Here is a 17,556-nt window from a genome sequence, read left to right as displayed (position 1 = left end):
GCATAGGAACCTGGAATGTTAGGTCCATGAATCAAGGCTAACTGGAAGTAGTCAAACAGGAGATGACAACAGTGAACATTGACATTTTAGGAATCATTGAACTAAAATGGACTGGAATGTGGGTGAATTTAACTCAGATGACCATTATATCTACTACTGTGGGCAAGATCCCTTGGAAGAAATGGAGTAGCCATCATAGTCAACAAGAGTCCAAAATGCAGTAATTGGATACAATCTCAAAAATAACAGAAGATTTCTGTTTGTTTCCAAGGCAAACAATTCAATATCACAGTAATCCAAAACTACACCCTGACCAGTAATGCTGAAGAAGCTGAAGTTGAATAGTTCTATGAAGACCTACAAGACCTTCTAGAACTAACACCCAAAAAAGATGTCCTTTTCATTACAGGGGACTAGAAAGCAAAAGTAGAAGTCAAGAAATACCTGGAGTAACAGGCAAGTTTGGCCTTGGAGTACAAAATGAAGCAGGTCAAAGGCTAACAGAGTTTTGCCAAGAGAACACTCTGGTCATAGCAAACACCCTCTTGCAACAACACAGGAGAAGACTCTATACATGGACATCAACAGATGGTCAATACCGAAATCAGATTGATTATATTCTTTGCAGTCAAAGATGGAGAAGCTCTATACAGTCAGCAAAATCAAGACCAGGAGTTGACTGTGGCTCACATCATGAACTCCTTATTGCAAAAGTGAAGTGAAGTCGCTCAGTTGTGCCTGACTCTTTGCGACTCCATAAACGGTAGCCTACCAGGCTCCACCATCCATGGGATTTTCCAGGCAAGAATACTGGAGTGGGCTGCCATTTCCTTCTCCAGGGGATCTTCCCAACCCAGGGATCAAACCCGGGTCTCCTGCATTGCAGACAGATGCTTTACTGTCTGAGCCACCAGGAAAGTCCAGACTTAAATTGAAGAAAGTAGGGAAAAGCACTAGACCATTCAGGTATGACCTAAATCAAATCCCTTAACGATTATACAGCAGAAGTGACAAATAGATTCTAGGGATTAGATCTGATAGATACAGTGCCTGAAGAACTGTGGATGCAGGTTTGTAACACTGTACAGGAGGCAGTGATCAAGATCATCCCCAAGAAAAAGAAATGCAAAAAAGCAAAATGGTTGTCTGAGGAGGCCTTACAAATAGCTGAGAAAAGAAGAGAAACAAAAGACAAAGGAGAAAAGGAAAGATATACCTATCTGAATGCAGAGCTCCAAAGAATAGCAAAAAGGAATAAGAAAGCATTCCTAAAGTGCAATGCAAAGAAATAGAGGAAAACAATAGAATAGAAAAGACCAGAGATGTCTTCAAGAAAATGAGAGATACCATGCACAGATGGGCACAATAAAGGATAGAAATGGTATGGACCTAACAGAAGCAGAAAACATTAAGAAGAGGTGGCAAGAATACACAGAAGATTTTCTTAATCCAGATAACCATGATGGTGGAATCGCTCACCTAGAGCCATACATCCTGGAATGTGAAGTCAAGTGGGCCTTAGGAAGCATCACTATGAACAAAGCTAGTAGAGGGAATTCCAGTTGAGCTCTTTCAAATCCTAAAAGATGATGCTGTGAAAGTGTTTCAAATTTGGAAAACGCAGCAGTGGCCACAGAACTGGTAAAGGTCACTTTTCATTCCAATCCCATTCTTATCCCAAAGAAGGCAATGCCAAAGAATGTTCAAACTACTGCACAATTGCACTCATCTCACATACTAGCAAAGTAATGCTCAAAATTCTCCAAGCCAGGCTCCAACAGTACGTGAAAGGTGAACTTCCAGTTGTTCAAGCTAGTTTTAGAAAAGGCAGAGGAACCAGAGATCAAACTGCCAACATCCTTGGATGATTGAAAAAACCAAGAGAGTTCCAGAAAAACATCTATTTCTGCTTTATTGACTATGTCAAAGCTTTTGACTGTGTGGATCACAACAAACTGTAGAAAATTTATTGTAAAAATGAAATGAAAACATTTAAAGTGAATATTTTCATTTGTAATTAAATATGCCATGTATTAACAAAAGTATTCTAATTTTTGTCTTCCTTCTCAATCTTGACCAAAATCTTCATATAGTTTACAGAATTGGAAATATGGTAATATACAATCTGAAGTTCTGTACTTAAAAATTAGTATTGTTTTAGTTGCTCCTAGTCTTTGTATTTATTCTTTTTTCTGGTTGCATAATATGGATTTCATAGAATGTAATTTACTTAACTACACCTTTACTATCTGAAACTGTTTCCCTTTCTTTTCCTCCAGATCTTATCTGCCACATAATTTCAAACTACTCCAGCTCTCTGAATACCTTGTTACATACATTTCTGCCGCTGCATAATTTCTTTTTGCCTAGAATGTTCTTCCCTTCCATCATCTAAAAAAACTAATTTTTGTTTGGAACAGTGGTCTACAAACGATTTTGTTCTTCTACTCTACTAGTAAAATATTTTAATATCAGCCCTCAAATATTATGCCTATTTATAAAACATCTGGTCTTCTCCAGCACCACAGTTCGAAAGCATCAGTTCTTCAGCACTCAGACTTCTTTACGGTCCAACTCTTACATCTGTACAAGTATAGTGGAAAAACTACAGCTTTAACTATATGGACCTTTGGTGGCAAAGTGATGTCTCTGCTTTTTAATATGCTGTCTAGGTTTGTCATAGCTTTTTTTTCAAAGAGTAAGAATCTTTTAATTTTGTGACTGCAGTCACTGTCTGCAGTGATTCTGAATCCCAAGAAAATAAAACCTGTCACTGTTTCCACTTTTTCCTCTTCTATTTGCCATGAAGGGATGGGACTGGATGCCATGATCTTAGTTTTCTGAATTTTGAGTTTTTTAAAAAATTTATTTATTTTAATTTGAGGCTAATTACAATATTGGAGTGGTTTTTGCCATACATTGACATGTACAGCCATGGGTGTACATGTGTTCCCTACGAATTCTGAGTTTTAAACAGCTTTTCCCACTGTCTTCTTTCACCCTCATCAAGAGGCTCTTTAGTCCTCTGTGTTCTGCCACTAGAGTGGTATCATCTGCATATCTGAGGTTGTTGATATTTCTCTTGGCAATTTTGATTCCAGCTTGTGATTCATCCAGCCTGGCATTTCACATCAATAGGCTAAAATCAATAATGAGCTAATGAAATTTGACAAGATACAGACCTGAAATTTTTGGTCTCAGGAATTTTTGAAATATGAAGTTACTATCCACTCGTTTTTGTCAACGGTTACCCTAAGTATGATTGAGATGTAGCTTATGCCAGTGTGACATCTTCATAATTACCAGAACATTGAAAGACTACGTTCTTGGACAGTTAATAATTTGAGGGTGTTAGAAGAATAAAAAGTTTAGGGCCTTAAATAAAGTAAAAATTGTTTTAAAATATTGTCATTATCACTACATTATAATAATATATATGTAACTTCACATTGGCATTAGCTACACCTCATACTTAGGGTAGCCTTTGACTAAAAATCAGTGAATAGTATCTTCATATTTCAAAAATTCTTGAGAATTCCAAAAATTTCAGGCCTGTATCTTGTCAAATTTGATTAGCTCATTATTGATTTTAACCTATTGATTTTATTGATGCGACTGATGTAGAGTTCCCACTGAGAGTAGAATGTCAGATTTGCCTTTTTTTGTTCACTTATCTATACTTTATTTGTAGGAATCATTTTCAATGCATGAGGGTCAAGTTAGTTAAAAGTCAAATAATAGGACTCAAAATCCAGTTAATTAAGCACAAGTAAAGTGTCATATGTTGCTGAAAAATTTAAAAAGCAGGAGCATACATCATATTCACAGTCCCTTCTAGGCTGTGGATTCATCTCCTGTATTGTGTCCCCGTATTATGGACCGTGTGACACCTCTTCCTTTGATGTAGGGACTGAGGAGGGCATTGGTGTTTACCAGTAAATTAACCATTAGAAAGGTAATTTCTTACTTTTTTTTTAATATACATTTATTTAATTGGAGGTTATTGGTAAAAATAAGATCTGGTAGTTCCAGCATTCCAAAGGATCATCGTATATAACCTCTGGGTATATACACTCAACTTTGGAGACCAGTCATTTAAATCCAGCTTGGAAAATGATCTCTGGGTCACTTTTCTTCCATAGTTGTTCAGATGACATTATGGTGTTCTCTGTTTACACATCTCCACTCTATAAGAGCTCCTCTAAGACTGGAGCAAGACAGTCACCTCTGAATGACTTTTATTCATCCTCACACTCCTATATTCCTAAAATTTGGCACAGCATCCTGTAAATCAAATTGATTTAACCACACTGAGCAGTTTCACACTGCTACTTCTTTTCTTTGGTTCTTTTGCAGTCTTATCTTTGTTTTCTCTTTTTAAGTATTTTGTTTCTTATGTAAAGGTGGAAAATGAAGACAATACTGGAAAGCATTAATACAATAAGCATCATCCAAAATGCCATCAAAATTAGTATTTCTAGACTTCTGTGTGTGGGTAGACACACACACACATGCCATTTTACATAATTGGGATAAACAATGTTATTTGTTGATGGAAGACAGAGAGATCTAGTATTAATAGAAAGAGGCTGGATCAAATATACGTGGCTGTAGATTTCATCCCAGCTCTGCCATTTTTTAATTGTGTGACCTTGAGCAATGTATCTATTGCTGATTTATCCCACATCTGTTAATAGGAGTTAATAATGCCTGTCTCTTGAGGTTTAGGGAAGCACTGAACAGGCACTCAGTAAATGCACATTTATTTTTCCTTCCTCTTAATCTTCACATTGACCTTGATACTGGAAGGCTTTCCTAGGGTTTATTACTAAATAACTCTTCTGTATCTCATAGTATCTGAGTGCAAGTATCTGGAGCAGAGACCATACTTATTAAATTTTGAAGACCAGCACCCAACATCATTTAGGTATTTAACATACGTTGGCTAAGTAAAGGAGATCATAGGAGTTTGCTTGTGGGCTTCTGTGTGAACTGACAGGCCCTGGGTTCATCTAAACAGCATCTCATGTTCTATTTGCTATCCTCATTATTACACCTGCCTATATTTTCTTCTAGTTTCAGTTAAAAATGTACCTAAGTGATTGTGAGCAAGACATGTGTAGTTTCCTCATCTGTAAAAACAGAATAATAGTTCCATAATGGTACTCTATAAACTTAACATAATACTACTTCCTAAGTGCAAAGTATTATACAAATACTTATTATTACTCTAGAACCCAGTTCATTGTGCATTTTATCTTTTGGACAGGCTTACCCACCTCCTCCCCTCAACTACAATACTCACATATTCTGTGTCACTCAGCTTTCCTGTATCTTTTTCTAGCCCTCTGGTTTGTTACTTTGGCTCGGAATCACTGATCTCTCTAAGGGACCAACTGATGAGCCCTAACAGAACCCAAAGCACACACAGTTGAAGACATAAGGGTTAGACTTTAAGATAAATCAAGACCAGGGAAGGTGAGGACTGTGTTTGAGAGAAGTACAAGGAACCTGAATCCTAGGTCTGTTTACTTTAGCTCTGTGGACCTTAGGTAAGTCAGTATATATTTCCGACCTTCAGTTTCCTTATCTTGAAAGTGGAGGTGATAACAGTACTTATACCGTATGATTATAATCCGAGATAGCATGTGTGAAACACTTAAGAACAGCGTCTGGCACATTATAAACACATAAATATTAAAATTACTATAAACTGAAAAGTGGTTAACAGCAAGTGAGAAGGTAGAGTAAGTTTGAAAGGTCAGAGAATCATTGACTGTTACTTTCAGTGGTACTGTATTTTCTCATAAATTTCTCCCCTCCTTATGTACTAATTCTAAATTGAACTACTTTTTGTTTTCCTATAAGACTCATCTCCCCACCCCATCCCCCGATCAGATTTTTTTAAAGTGTCAGGTCAAAATATTTGAAGGCAGCAATACTAAAGCTACTAATCATAACCTCAAGGTAGACTATTTTTGTACTTTATTTTATACAATAGAATAGCTGTTTCCAATGTGTATAACCTAAACGTTTGTCATTCAGCTTCCTGCCAGTGTAACTGGGAGTTGAGATGGGGAGTAAAGAAGAAGGCAGGATTTCTAGCTTTACCTCACAGCAGTTTAGGGACTAGTGGCAAAGGTCTACATGGTAGTTTGCAGGAAGAGGCAACAATCATTTGACAAAGTTGCCATGCACTGAGTTTGCTTTCAACATTCTTTACTCTTCTCCATGACATCCAGAGACCTCATGTTCTGTCTTCACCGCAAAGAACAAGAGCTTCTACCACTCCTGGACTATCAAAAACCTATGTCCAGATTTGAGATTACAAATTGATTGCAGGTTGGTCACATCTACCCTGCAATGTTTTTAGTTTGGCCTGCAGAGTTTGGAAATATTGGTGTAAAAATCGAGAGATTTCATGCAAAAATCGTGCTTTATAAGGGATTCTCCTGGCGGGGATTGGGGGAAGGGGACAGAATATCTCAGACCACTGTATCCACATTCTTCAGGGCAACAATCTGTTGGAGTCGAACAGCTGCTCCTTTCAGTTATAGCACAGACACTCCAATTTGCCACGTTGCTTGTCATTCCCCATTGTCTACACCAGGCCAGTTTCACTCATTTACTTTACTTTTCTGGCCCCTAAAAACATTTGAGTTTGCAAACCCTATCTAGATCTTTCCTGTCCTCCATCAAAGCTTACTTTGTTCTGTCCTAAGTTCCTCATCAGTTTTCCAAAGCAATAGCTAGTTAACCTGATCAAGTAATTTTTATATGTGCTCGCTACAGATGGTATCTGAATAGAAAGGGATGACTCTGCAGGTGGAAATTACAGGCACCATGGGATTACAATTAGGATGGCAACTGTTCATTTTACTTTTTCTGTAACCATAACTCACTGTCCTTGGGCAAACCACAGGAATCTGAACACTGGCCTATGTGCGAAACCTACTTAAATAGTACTTTTATAGATCACCCTCGTTCCAAAAAACCAAAAACTACCAAGGGCTATTCTGGCTCCCCGTTGCCTCAGAGGCTTCGGGATATCCGGCCTGACTGCACTTCCCCTCACCTGCTTTCGGGGGCCGTTCTGCGCCGACCGGTCGCACCCGAGAAGGGCGCTCAGCCAGCATGAGCTCATTTCTCAGGGGCCTTTCTGGAAGGCCGGGCTTGGCAGCGCGCACAAGGCGCAGTCGCCCTCACTCTTATCAATGGCCTCCGCGACTGGGCGGGGCGCGGTCGCCCAGGGTCGCTGCCTCTCTAGCAGCTTTGTTCTCAGTTGAATGTCTGAAAACTCGCACTCGGCCTGAGAGGCGCCCTGGATCTGTCTGGCCCTTTCGGGGAAGACGCCCGTGCTCGGGATGCGCTCTCCCGGACGGAGGGGAACCCCAGGCGCGCAGAATTAGCCCCGCCCCACCGAGAGCCTCCAGTGGGTGGGGAAAGCCCCTCAACCCTCAGTTTGTTGGAGCTAGGAACCCAGCGCCAACGACCACACCAGTTTCGCACCGCCTCGCGCTCCCTATATGCGGTTTCCACACCAGCTGGGAGTAGCCGCAGGCGAGGCCGTCAGACTGTCCGCCACGACCCTAGTCGCGCTTCTCCCAGCTCCTAGGACTGCCGCCGGAGGCCGAAGGCCAATCATACTGCAGCTAGGTCTTGCGATTATACAGCAGCGAGTGCAGATTGGCTACTGCTACGAGTTTCGGCCTCCCTCCCTTTCCCTTTTGCCCCCATTCCAGCTCCTGAGCTTCAGGCCAATGAGAAGGCGCTTTATAGACGCCCTCCCTTCGCTCTCTACTTCTCCTCACCTCGGTGAGGGAGGAGACATCCTGACTGGCCAGACTGTCCTCGGAAGCCCCATTCCCTTCACCAATCACCGAGGGAGCTGCACTCCCAGCGGAGTTTCGGCCAATTACAAAGCGGCCACGGCGCCCTGCCGTGCGGTTTCGCCAGCGACTCCGGGCTTCACCGTCCTTAACTCTTCAAGCTTTTTCCTGAGGGCCAGCGACTCTGATTGGTCACTGCCGAATTTCTCCTCCAGCCAGCCACAGAACAAGGCGAACCCACCTTTTCCTCGGTCGGCTATCTTCGGCATTTTCCGTCCTTGGGCGTGAATTTCCAGCGACACTTTCTGATTGGCTCTTCAGGTCGATCGGCTTTTTCCGGGAGGATCCGCAAACAAACGACATCCGTGATTGGTTCCGCTCGGGCTTCGGCTCCCCTGTCGAAGGGGGCGGACGCCTTGCTCGGCCGGCGATTCCCAGACGCCTCTTACGCGGGCGGCGGGGCGCTGGGCGGTGTAAGGCTGGGTGCGGGAGGAAGGAGGCGGAGGACGAGTAGGAGGGGGGAGGGGGAGTGGGTAAGAGCTAGGCGGCTGCGCAGACGGCACTCCTCACAGAGAGCAGCCCCCGACCCGGGCGAATGCGGGCTCGTGCTGCTGCCGCTGCTGCTGCCGCCGCCGCCGCCGCCGCCCGGGCCGAGTGACAAAGGAAGGAAGGAAGGAAACGAGGAGGAGCCGACCCCGCAGCCGCTGACAGGGCTCCGGGCTAGGGGCAAAGCGGGGACACTTCCTGAGCGGGACTGTGCAGAAGCGAGGGGCGGGAGGGCGGCCGCGCTGGTGCCTTGGACGGGGGAGGGGGCCCCGAGGGACGGAAGCGGTTGCCGGGTTCCCATGTCCCCGGCGTATGGGGAGCAGTCGAGGAGCCGCTGCCTGGGGTCTGAAGGGAGCTGCCTCCGCCGCCGCCGCCGCCATGGCCGCTGGATCCAGCCGCCGCCTGCAGCTGCTCCTGGCGCAATGAGGGGAAGAGCCGCCGCCACCGCCCGACTCTGACTGACTCGCGACTCCGCCGCCTTCCAGTTCGCCGGGCCCCCACCGTCAGCCCGCCGGATCCTTGCCGCTGCCGGAGCCGCAGCGTTTCCCGACGCATCTCCGAGCCACCCCTCCCTCTCCCTCCCTCCTTCCCATCCCCCCTTCTTTTCAAGCGTGAGACTCGTGATCCTTCCGCCGCTTCCCTTCTTCATTGACTCGGAAAAAAAATCCCCGAGGAAAATATAATATTCAGAGTACTTATTTTCAATCCAGTATTTGTCCCCGTTTCACGTGATATATATTTTTTAGGATCTCCCACCCATTTCTGCCCTCCAAGGAAAGGGAGTGGAAAGAACTGTGTTTTTTCCCCAGCCCCGGATCGTCTATATGTTAAATATCCGTACTGATCTGTCTTCAAGGAGAAATACATCGCTCGCTTTTTTAAATAGCTGTACAAAAGAAGTGAAAAGGCAAGAGGACGAAGTCTTTTTCTTTTTCCTGTGGGAAAACTTAATGCTGCATTTATCATTAACCTAACACCCCAACATAAAACAAAAGGAAGAAAAGGAGGAAGGAAGGAAAAAAGGTGATTCGGAAAAAGAGTGATCATGTCAGGGCGGCCCAGAACCACCTCCTTTGCGGAGAGCTGCAAGCCAGTGCAGCAGCCTTCGGCTTTTGGCAGCATGAAAGTTAGCAGTGAGTATTGATTTTATTTTACACCCCTTCTCCACCTCCCCTTTGAATAAGAGACTTTGAAATACCAGGATCTTAAAATACGAGACCTGCTGATAAAACAAAGGTAATGGAAAAGGGCAAAAACCTGTCTTCAGTCAAGAATGAGGCAGCTTCCTTTTTTCCTCCTCCCATATCCCTTCCCCGGTCTCATTAACCTTGAGTCGAGGGAATGTGATTTTTATTTGGATGATTCTGTCTGAAACTTAGTTCTTTTCTTACAGTTGTTTTCTAGCAATTGATAGTCAACTTTATTAAGTGGTTGAGTGTTTCCACCTTAAAATAGTGATGGAAGTGTTTACTTGCTCATCCTTTTGAATAAAGCGAAGGACAAGACTCAAACCATGATGTGCTTTTCCAGAGTGTGTCTTTTGAAATGAAGGATAGTTTAGTTAGCTCAGGTCTCGAGGGTTACCGCAGTTTTGTATACTTAATGGAAGAGGTGAATGTCACCGTCTCCTAACATTTCTTTCTTGCTTGTGTGACAATACAAAGTGTTTGTTCTTAATCCAGAGATGAACTTGCTAAGTAACCACATTTCGGTTTGAAGGCGAGCTTTGATTCGTCTCTTTAGAAGGGACCGGTGCCGCTGATAGATACTCAGCAGCAGTAGTATCTCAACAAGCATTGTTCTAAATTGGATACGTGGTTTGATTTGTTATCTCTTAACCTTACCGTTTTGACATTGCCAGCCTACCACTATAGAGTTAATGTTTAATCAAAAGGTAACTTGAAAGTTGGTCCGAGTTTTGAATGGGGCTTAGGTTGTCATGTTGCCAAATAGTAAGTTGAATGTTAATTGTCACTGACTCATCATTAAAGTTCAGCTTTGGGGTGCCATTGCTTTCAGTACTTGCTAAATGATCTAGAGTTCAGGTGTTCCTTCTTAGGACTACTTAAAATACTCTTGCATTGTTTTTCTTTCGAATTCAGATAAGACTATGAAGTTAGAAGAATATGGATTTAGACTTTTCCATCACAGGTTTTGTAGAAGGTTGTGGTCCCAGATTTAATAGGGGTATTTGGGCTTTGTTCAAGGTTGTTGCTAGACGTCTATATTCTCTTTCCAGATTTGTGCTCAAAAAGTCTTATTTTGAGTGTTTGGTATCCAGTATCTCAGTATCCAGTGTTTTAATGTATCTCTACTTATGGATATGTTTATGTGATATTTAATGTCAGTTTATTTAAACATACTTAAAAAATTTGACAAAAATATCTGTATTATAGTTTCCTTATTCCTTCAGAAAGGGGCATGAATGAGGGCAAAGAAAAACTGTTTTACTGCTTAGAAGGAGAGAATTGAATTGAGATTAAAAAAAAAAAGGTATATGCTGTTATGTGAAATTGATTATAAAATGAACACTCGTACCTGAACTCAGGATTTCAATTCATGGTGGCTTTTGGAACTTGTCTGAAACAGGGTAGTCTAAGGTAATAGCTGAATGGGAGATTATTTTTGAGAGTTAAATTTTTTTTTGGTGACTAGCTAGTTCAGAATGCAGAGTATGTGAAGAGGGAAGCTGATGATGCATCTTTCAGGGAATGGTCAAGCTTTCTAAGCACTTCATGGGGTCATTTGAGAGGAATATCTTAAAATTCTGGGGTAATTTTCAGCTATGATGAAGCAAATCTTATAATAGCTCCTTAAGAGCCTCTTGTGGTACTGGAGTGTTAGGATGTTTTTCATCTTGGTTTAAAGACCACTCGAAATCAATTTTAGGTAATTAGTTTATTCAGAGAGCAGAATGGGATACCTAATAATATTAGATTTGGGGACTTTTCATTTAGTTCACAGGATTTTCTTTGAATCCTGTGTGGATGTTGACTGAAGATGGAGTAACTCTTGCGAAGTGCAGGTTAAAATGTTGACTTTTCTGTTACCATATAGGTCAGCTTAACATTTAAAAAGTTGGAGTTCAGTGTTGACTATGTGTTTTTGACAACCTTAACTTTAAATGCATTTTGGAAGAAAGCCTTTGTTGGAGTGCTGGTGTTCTAAGGGACCCCTGTTTAAGCGATAATAAATTATAGTCCTTGGCTTGAAAAGCTTATCAGTTTTTGAGGCAGATTATGGGACAAAACGTGAAAACAGTAATATGATGACTGCAAGATTATAAATGCAAATAGAATACTTTGTTCAGAGGGACAAAAAATAAAGGCATGAGGTAGATGGCTTGGAGAGAAGACTTCTTACAGAGGTGTGTTTTAAGGCAGGTGTTAAAGGAGGCAGTAACTTAAATTGAGAAGCATAAAGGATTCTAGGTGGACAGAAAGGACAGAGGCACAGAGATGGTGACTTGTATTTTTGTATTTATAAAGCAGGTTAGTAAATCTGAATAAAAGGGGCCTAAATAGGAAAATAAGAGATGAAATTTGAGAAATATGTTAACTGATGGAAAGCAGGGGGGGCTTATGACTTTATTTGAGATTCAAGAGAGTTTGGAATTTACTATAGGTTGCTGAACAAAATATTTGAAGATGGTTTGGGCAGCAAAGTTGATGAGTTAGAAACCAGATGTCAGAGCCCTTTTAGGGAGTAGTAGAGTATGTTGTGAATAGTGAGAGAATATAAAGCAAAATTGAAAATCGGATGAAAAGAACACATTTGAGAGACAGCGTGAATGAACTGGCAGGACTTTGGATTGGATTGAAGGGGGGAATATTTGGGAAGGAGTCAGGAGTTAAAAATAAATTCTGATGTTACTGGTCTGGAAGATTTGACCGCCAAGTTATATTGTTGATTGTAATGGGAAAGTTGAGAAAGTGCTGAGATGAGAGGATACATGAGTTCACTTTTTAAAAATTTAATATTCAGTAGATTTTCTTGAAATTCAGCAGACAGCAGTTGGTTACTGGCAATCGTATTTAACTTAACAGTCTGTTAATTGCACTGTCTCTAATTTTTCTATGTCTAAAAATGCTGGATTTATTTTCGGGCGTAGTAAACTAAAAGTTTTTATTTATATTCGTTACATTTCTCAAAAAGAAAATAATTTTTAATGTAAATTCAAAAGATCTCACGCTTGAAACCTAGTTATAATAACCCGATGGTGATTTATTTGAAAACAATGAAAATATTTTTTGGACTAAGCTGTAACATAAACATTTGAGATATTTTATACAGCCTTCAATCTTTGGTACATTCTTAAAACTAGTCTCATAAACAATGGTTATTTTAGGTAAACCTTGGTGTTTAAAATAATGTTAATATGCAGACTCCAGCAGAAATTAAAAGTTGATTTATTCATTTATTTACTTTTTGCCTTTTGTTTTGGTTGCGCTTAAGTGTTCATCCGGTTTAGAAGAGTATATTTGATTTTTTTTTTAAAACCTTAGTGTGGTGTAACCTTTTTTTTTTTTTTGGTGTGCATTCATATTCAAGTGTTACTAGGTAAATGTTAATAGCTAGACAGTTCTTCTGTAGAGTCACGTGATATTTTATTCAAAATGGAGGCAGTAAGGCGCTGTGTATGGTGATTTATTAAAATATTAGTAATAAGTCTTTTGATAAACTATTAGTGAAAATTTAGCTAGTTGCCTAGCTAAGTCATGAGAAGTTATTTCCTCATACAGGATTTTTTATATCAAATTTCTTTAGTGAAGAGAATGATAGCAGTTGCATATTGCTGTGCAGTATTTAGTGGTATGGTGGCTAAAGCCAAAGAGTAGGTGGCAACTTAGAGTTACTCTATTCCTGAGGGAGTTTAATCTCTTTGTGTCATATAAAAATCAGGTTATTAGAATTTCACCAGTTGCTAGATTTTCTAGTGTGAAAGAGAGCTCATGTGTGAAACTGAAAACCAGAATTTTATCTTCATTAATATTTCATTCCCTTCCCAACCACACCTTTCCAGAGTTGTTAAAAAAACTAGACCCTCATATAAGAATTGCATGCTGTCTTGTTAAATGTGCCCCTAGAATGCTAATTGTGAAATGACTTAAAGGCACAAGGGAACCCAGAGATTCATAAATCAATTCACGACTGATTGGGAATTGCATTTAGAAAATGAGGTGACATCTTCTCATTTCATTTGCGTGATTCAGCTGGAAATCAGCACATACTTGTACCCTGTGCTGTATGCCCCTTGTTTTGGACTTGGGTTGCCAGTGTGAGATACTGTTTTGGATAAACAGGCAGGCTGGGGAAGCCAGCTTAAGTGTCAGCAGCAGATTCTGAGACCAGGGGAGGTCTGTTTCTGTGTGTGTTTCCTTTATGTATAGAGAAGGCTGTGAAACATGCATGTGCTGACCCTGGTGCCACAGTTCCATACTCAACACTCATGGGACTGTGGGACAGGGATGGGATTGGACAGGCTGTGGGACTGTGGAGTCTCTTGTGATGCTCCACCCTGCTACAGGAGAATGGAGGGGCAGAGCCTGTGGGTGTGATGGGATTATACCTGGTGCTAACAGGACCAACCTGATTTCCCAGATAGTGTTCTACTAAGAACATAATCACCATGAGTAAATAAATTTATTGGAATGTTTAGCATCATTTTTCTAGCCTATTTTTTGGGGGGCAGTTGAAGGGAGTGGTGTGGAGAGGAAGGAAATCTTGCATGATTGCAAGGATAGAAATATTTTCATGGTTCATTGATTTTAAAGTAGAGGTTGCAATCTTTGCTTCTATCTTGGGTTGTACAAATCATCCTTAGTTATATAATTGTCTTTGACTTCGGTTGAGTGTGATATAGAAATGTTTATTTATATGAAGACCTATATGAATAGAGGGCTTCTTCCCTGGTGACTCAGATGGTAAAGAATCTGCCTGCAATGCAAGGGGCACACGTTCAATCTCTTGAGTCTGCAGGATCCCCTGGAGGAGGGCATGGCAGCCCACTCCAGTATTCTTACCTGGAGAATTCCATGGACAGAAGAGCCTCGTGGGCTACAGTCCACGGGGTCCCAAAGAGTCAGACATGACTGAGCACATAGTCTCATGTGAATAGAAAAGCAGGGAAAAACTAACATTAATAAAGGAGAACAATTTGTTTCCCCAGAAGTTTCCTATCATTAAATTGATAAAAATCTGTGTTTATTTCTATTTATTATTACAGTTTTTATTCTCGGTTTTTTTTCTTTTTAATGAGTTCATATTCAGCACACAATGGACATTCAGTAAATTATTTCAGTTTATGTCTGAAGTATACTTGGTCTGGCCTAAGATACAACTTCGTAGATTTGGATTCTTAGTTTACACTGTGCTTATGTTTTGGGGAGAAAGGTCTACTTTCAAAGTTGAAATTCCGTAAATGGTTGTAGCTTGTATTTTTGGGATTGAATACTTTCCTTAGAAGCATTTTAATTTGGTTGTATTGAGGCAGTGATGTTTTGGTTATTGGTAACTTTTCCTTTTGTCTTCAGGATAACATGACCAACAATGGCACAAATATGAACCTTTAACATTTCCCTTATTAATATAGTCTGGAGCTGTTAATTTCTTGATTGTCCTTTCAGATCAGTTTAATAATGAAAAGTAAATACTCCTGACGAAGGCCATATTATTTTCCTAGAAATTTGTATTTTATTTTTAAATTAAACCTTTTTTTTTTTTGGCTGCTCTGTGCAGCTTGCCGGATCTCAGTTCCTGGACCAGGGATTGAACCTGGGCCACGACAGTAACAGCCCGGAATTCTTACTACTAGAGCCACCAGGGAACTCCCATAGAAACTTATGTTTTAGATGGTGATATAATTTAAATGAATTTACAGGCCTAGTATTGAATAAGTATGCCCTAAAGCCAAAGAGATGGTAGGTAGGCAGGCAGGCAAAAATATTAGTAACATGGGTGCAAAGCATTAACAGTAGTACCCCATTTTTCATTACCATTAATTGTATCATGTTGAACTCCTTGTCTCAGGAAGCCTAAAATAAGTAGGTTGCTTTAATAGAAAGGGGCAATGAATAATGCATGATTGACATGTGATATGCCTATTGAATGTTTATTATGTGCTAATAAGCACTCTGCCACAAGCAGCTGCTCACTTTAATCATTACAACTCAAAAAGTAGCTAGTACCATTATCCCCACAGGTAAATGAGATTTAGGGAGGGGAAGCAACTTGTCCAAGATTACCTGGCCAGAAAATTGTTCTAAAAGAATTCAAATATAAGCATTCTGATTCTAGATTTTCCCTTTATTGTATATTTTATAGAGAATAGATTGCTGTTACCTTAACACTTGGATTCCAGAGATAAGCTACCTTTTGCTTTTAGGATAGTCTTTCATTGATAATTTAGCAGTGATTGTGTAAGACTTACATGATTAGTAATGATGTTGAAATTAGTTTCAGGCATGCCTGTTAGCAAATATAGTACTTAAATACTTATATTGGAAAAAAAACCTCTCAATTCTTTTAAGATTTCAGGGAAAACTTGTTAAGACAAACATTGAAATTGAAAATGTTAAGGCTTATGGCAGCACAAAAAGAAAAATAAGTAGTGTATATATATATATATATATTTTTTGCTGTTGTTTAATGTTCAGTTGGAGCACTAGTTTTTATTGAAAAGTAGTGATTGTTCACAGTAAATTTGATATATTTATATTTCCAGGTAATATTAGAATGTTCTCCAAATTAGCCATCATTAAGGATTATTATTTCTCTCCATCTCTTCCTATAGATTGTGAAGTGTTCTACTCTTCCTTTTAATATTTGACAGCAAACTTCAGGACATTTTTTTATTATTGTATGTACACAACCAATTATTCAGGTATCAATTGGACACTTGTTTTGTCTGGAACTGTGAACCTTCACAGTTTGTTATTATTAAAGAATAACAACTATGCATCAGTGTGCAATTGGGTTATTTGGAGTATCACCTTGTTGGAATTGTTTGGTATTTTACAGTCAGGAAGTGAACCAAAAAGGTTCCTGAGCAGTGAAAATCCTCCCACAAATGGTGCATGCACTTTTCCTTATAGGTTATTTTTCGGCTTTTATTTAGAGTTCATTTTTCATTTAACACATAGTTCTAAATCATTCAGTTGTCTTCTTTTTTTTTTTTAAACTGCAAATTAGAAGGGAATGAATTACACTGGTATTAAGCATTATCCTAAAAAGTTTAGACAGACAATGCAGGAAAACAGGCATATTGGGATTACTTAGTGTAGCCTTGTAAAACTTCAGGGGAGATCACTCTGATAATTGTTCAAAATTTTGATTTCAAGAAGGTTACATTACAGTAACTTCACTCTTTTAAAAGAACAAAAGGCAGAAAAGTCTCTTCTGGTTAGCTGGGGTTCTCTAATAACTTCTCACTGCATTAAACAGCCTGTCATTTCTTGGTTACTGATGAAATGAGGAAGAGAACTCGGTCATCTCTGTCTGGTTGACCAACTCTGGTTGACTTTCAGTGATAACGGATAAAGATACTAAAATTTTCGGTATGCTACTCCAGAGTATCATTTCCTGCTCTTTCTTCCGTTGTGCATCTATAGATTATTTCTCAGCAACAGCATTTTACGTGATTTAAGATTTGTTTTCTTATTTTTTCTTTTGTATATATGGAGTTGCTGTTAGGATTTTGATGTGCTCATACCGTCTGTTGATACTTGTGGAATACTTAGGAGGCACTGCATGGAGTCATTTAATCTTTCTAAGGATTGGCTGTTAGAATAATTTTACCAAATACACTTTTGGAATTGAAAAGGTGGATATCTTAATTGTTAACTTGAAGAAAAAGAACAGTCATGATCAAGTACTTTTTTCTCTTTTGAAGGTCTAAGAAATTCTTTACCATCTGAGCTATGAGGGAAGAAATTCTTAGGGGCTTAATTGACTAATGTAAGTGAGAAGATGTTTCAGATTTCTTTCCAAGGCAGGCTAACCTATGTTTTAAAAATGTAATTCCCTCTACTTCCCTATTCCATAAAATCAGCTAGTTCTTTTTAATTGATTAAGCACTGTCTTCATGATCTGTGTGGAAGTTATTGAGCTGAGTCAAATTGCTACTACTAGACTTTTGAGGTTTTTTTAGACTTTTGAGACTTTTGAGTTTGTAGAGGCAGCA

The 17,556-nt window shown here is 39.9% G+C and overlaps 1 protein-coding gene across 4 annotated transcripts in view; it reads left to right on the top strand.

Annotated features, from left to right (window-relative positions):
* Positions 1-8,364: 8,364 nt before the first annotated feature.
* The window catches only part of GSK3B (glycogen synthase kinase 3 beta), a 220,582-nt gene continuing 211,390 nt past the window's right edge, over positions 8,365-17,556 (top strand). For 3 of the 4 annotated variants that reach the window (XM_024992902.2, XM_024992903.2, XM_059887274.1), the window contains exon 1: positions 8,365-9,508. In XM_024992902.2, the coding sequence (XP_024848670.1) occupies positions 9,421-9,508 (88 nt within the window). In that variant the 5' untranslated portion in view covers positions 8,365-9,420. 4 annotated transcript variants of the gene reach the window in all.

The sequence above is a fragment of the Bos taurus genome, chromosome 1 (genome assembly GCF_002263795.3).
Source record: "Bos taurus isolate L1 Dominette 01449 registration number 42190680 breed Hereford chromosome 1, ARS-UCD2.0, whole genome shotgun sequence".
NCBI classification, from domain to species: Eukaryota; Metazoa; Chordata; class Mammalia; order Artiodactyla; family Bovidae; genus Bos; species Bos taurus.
Note: the sequence above shows the minus strand (reverse complement) of the source record. Positions and strands in the feature narration are given on the sequence as shown.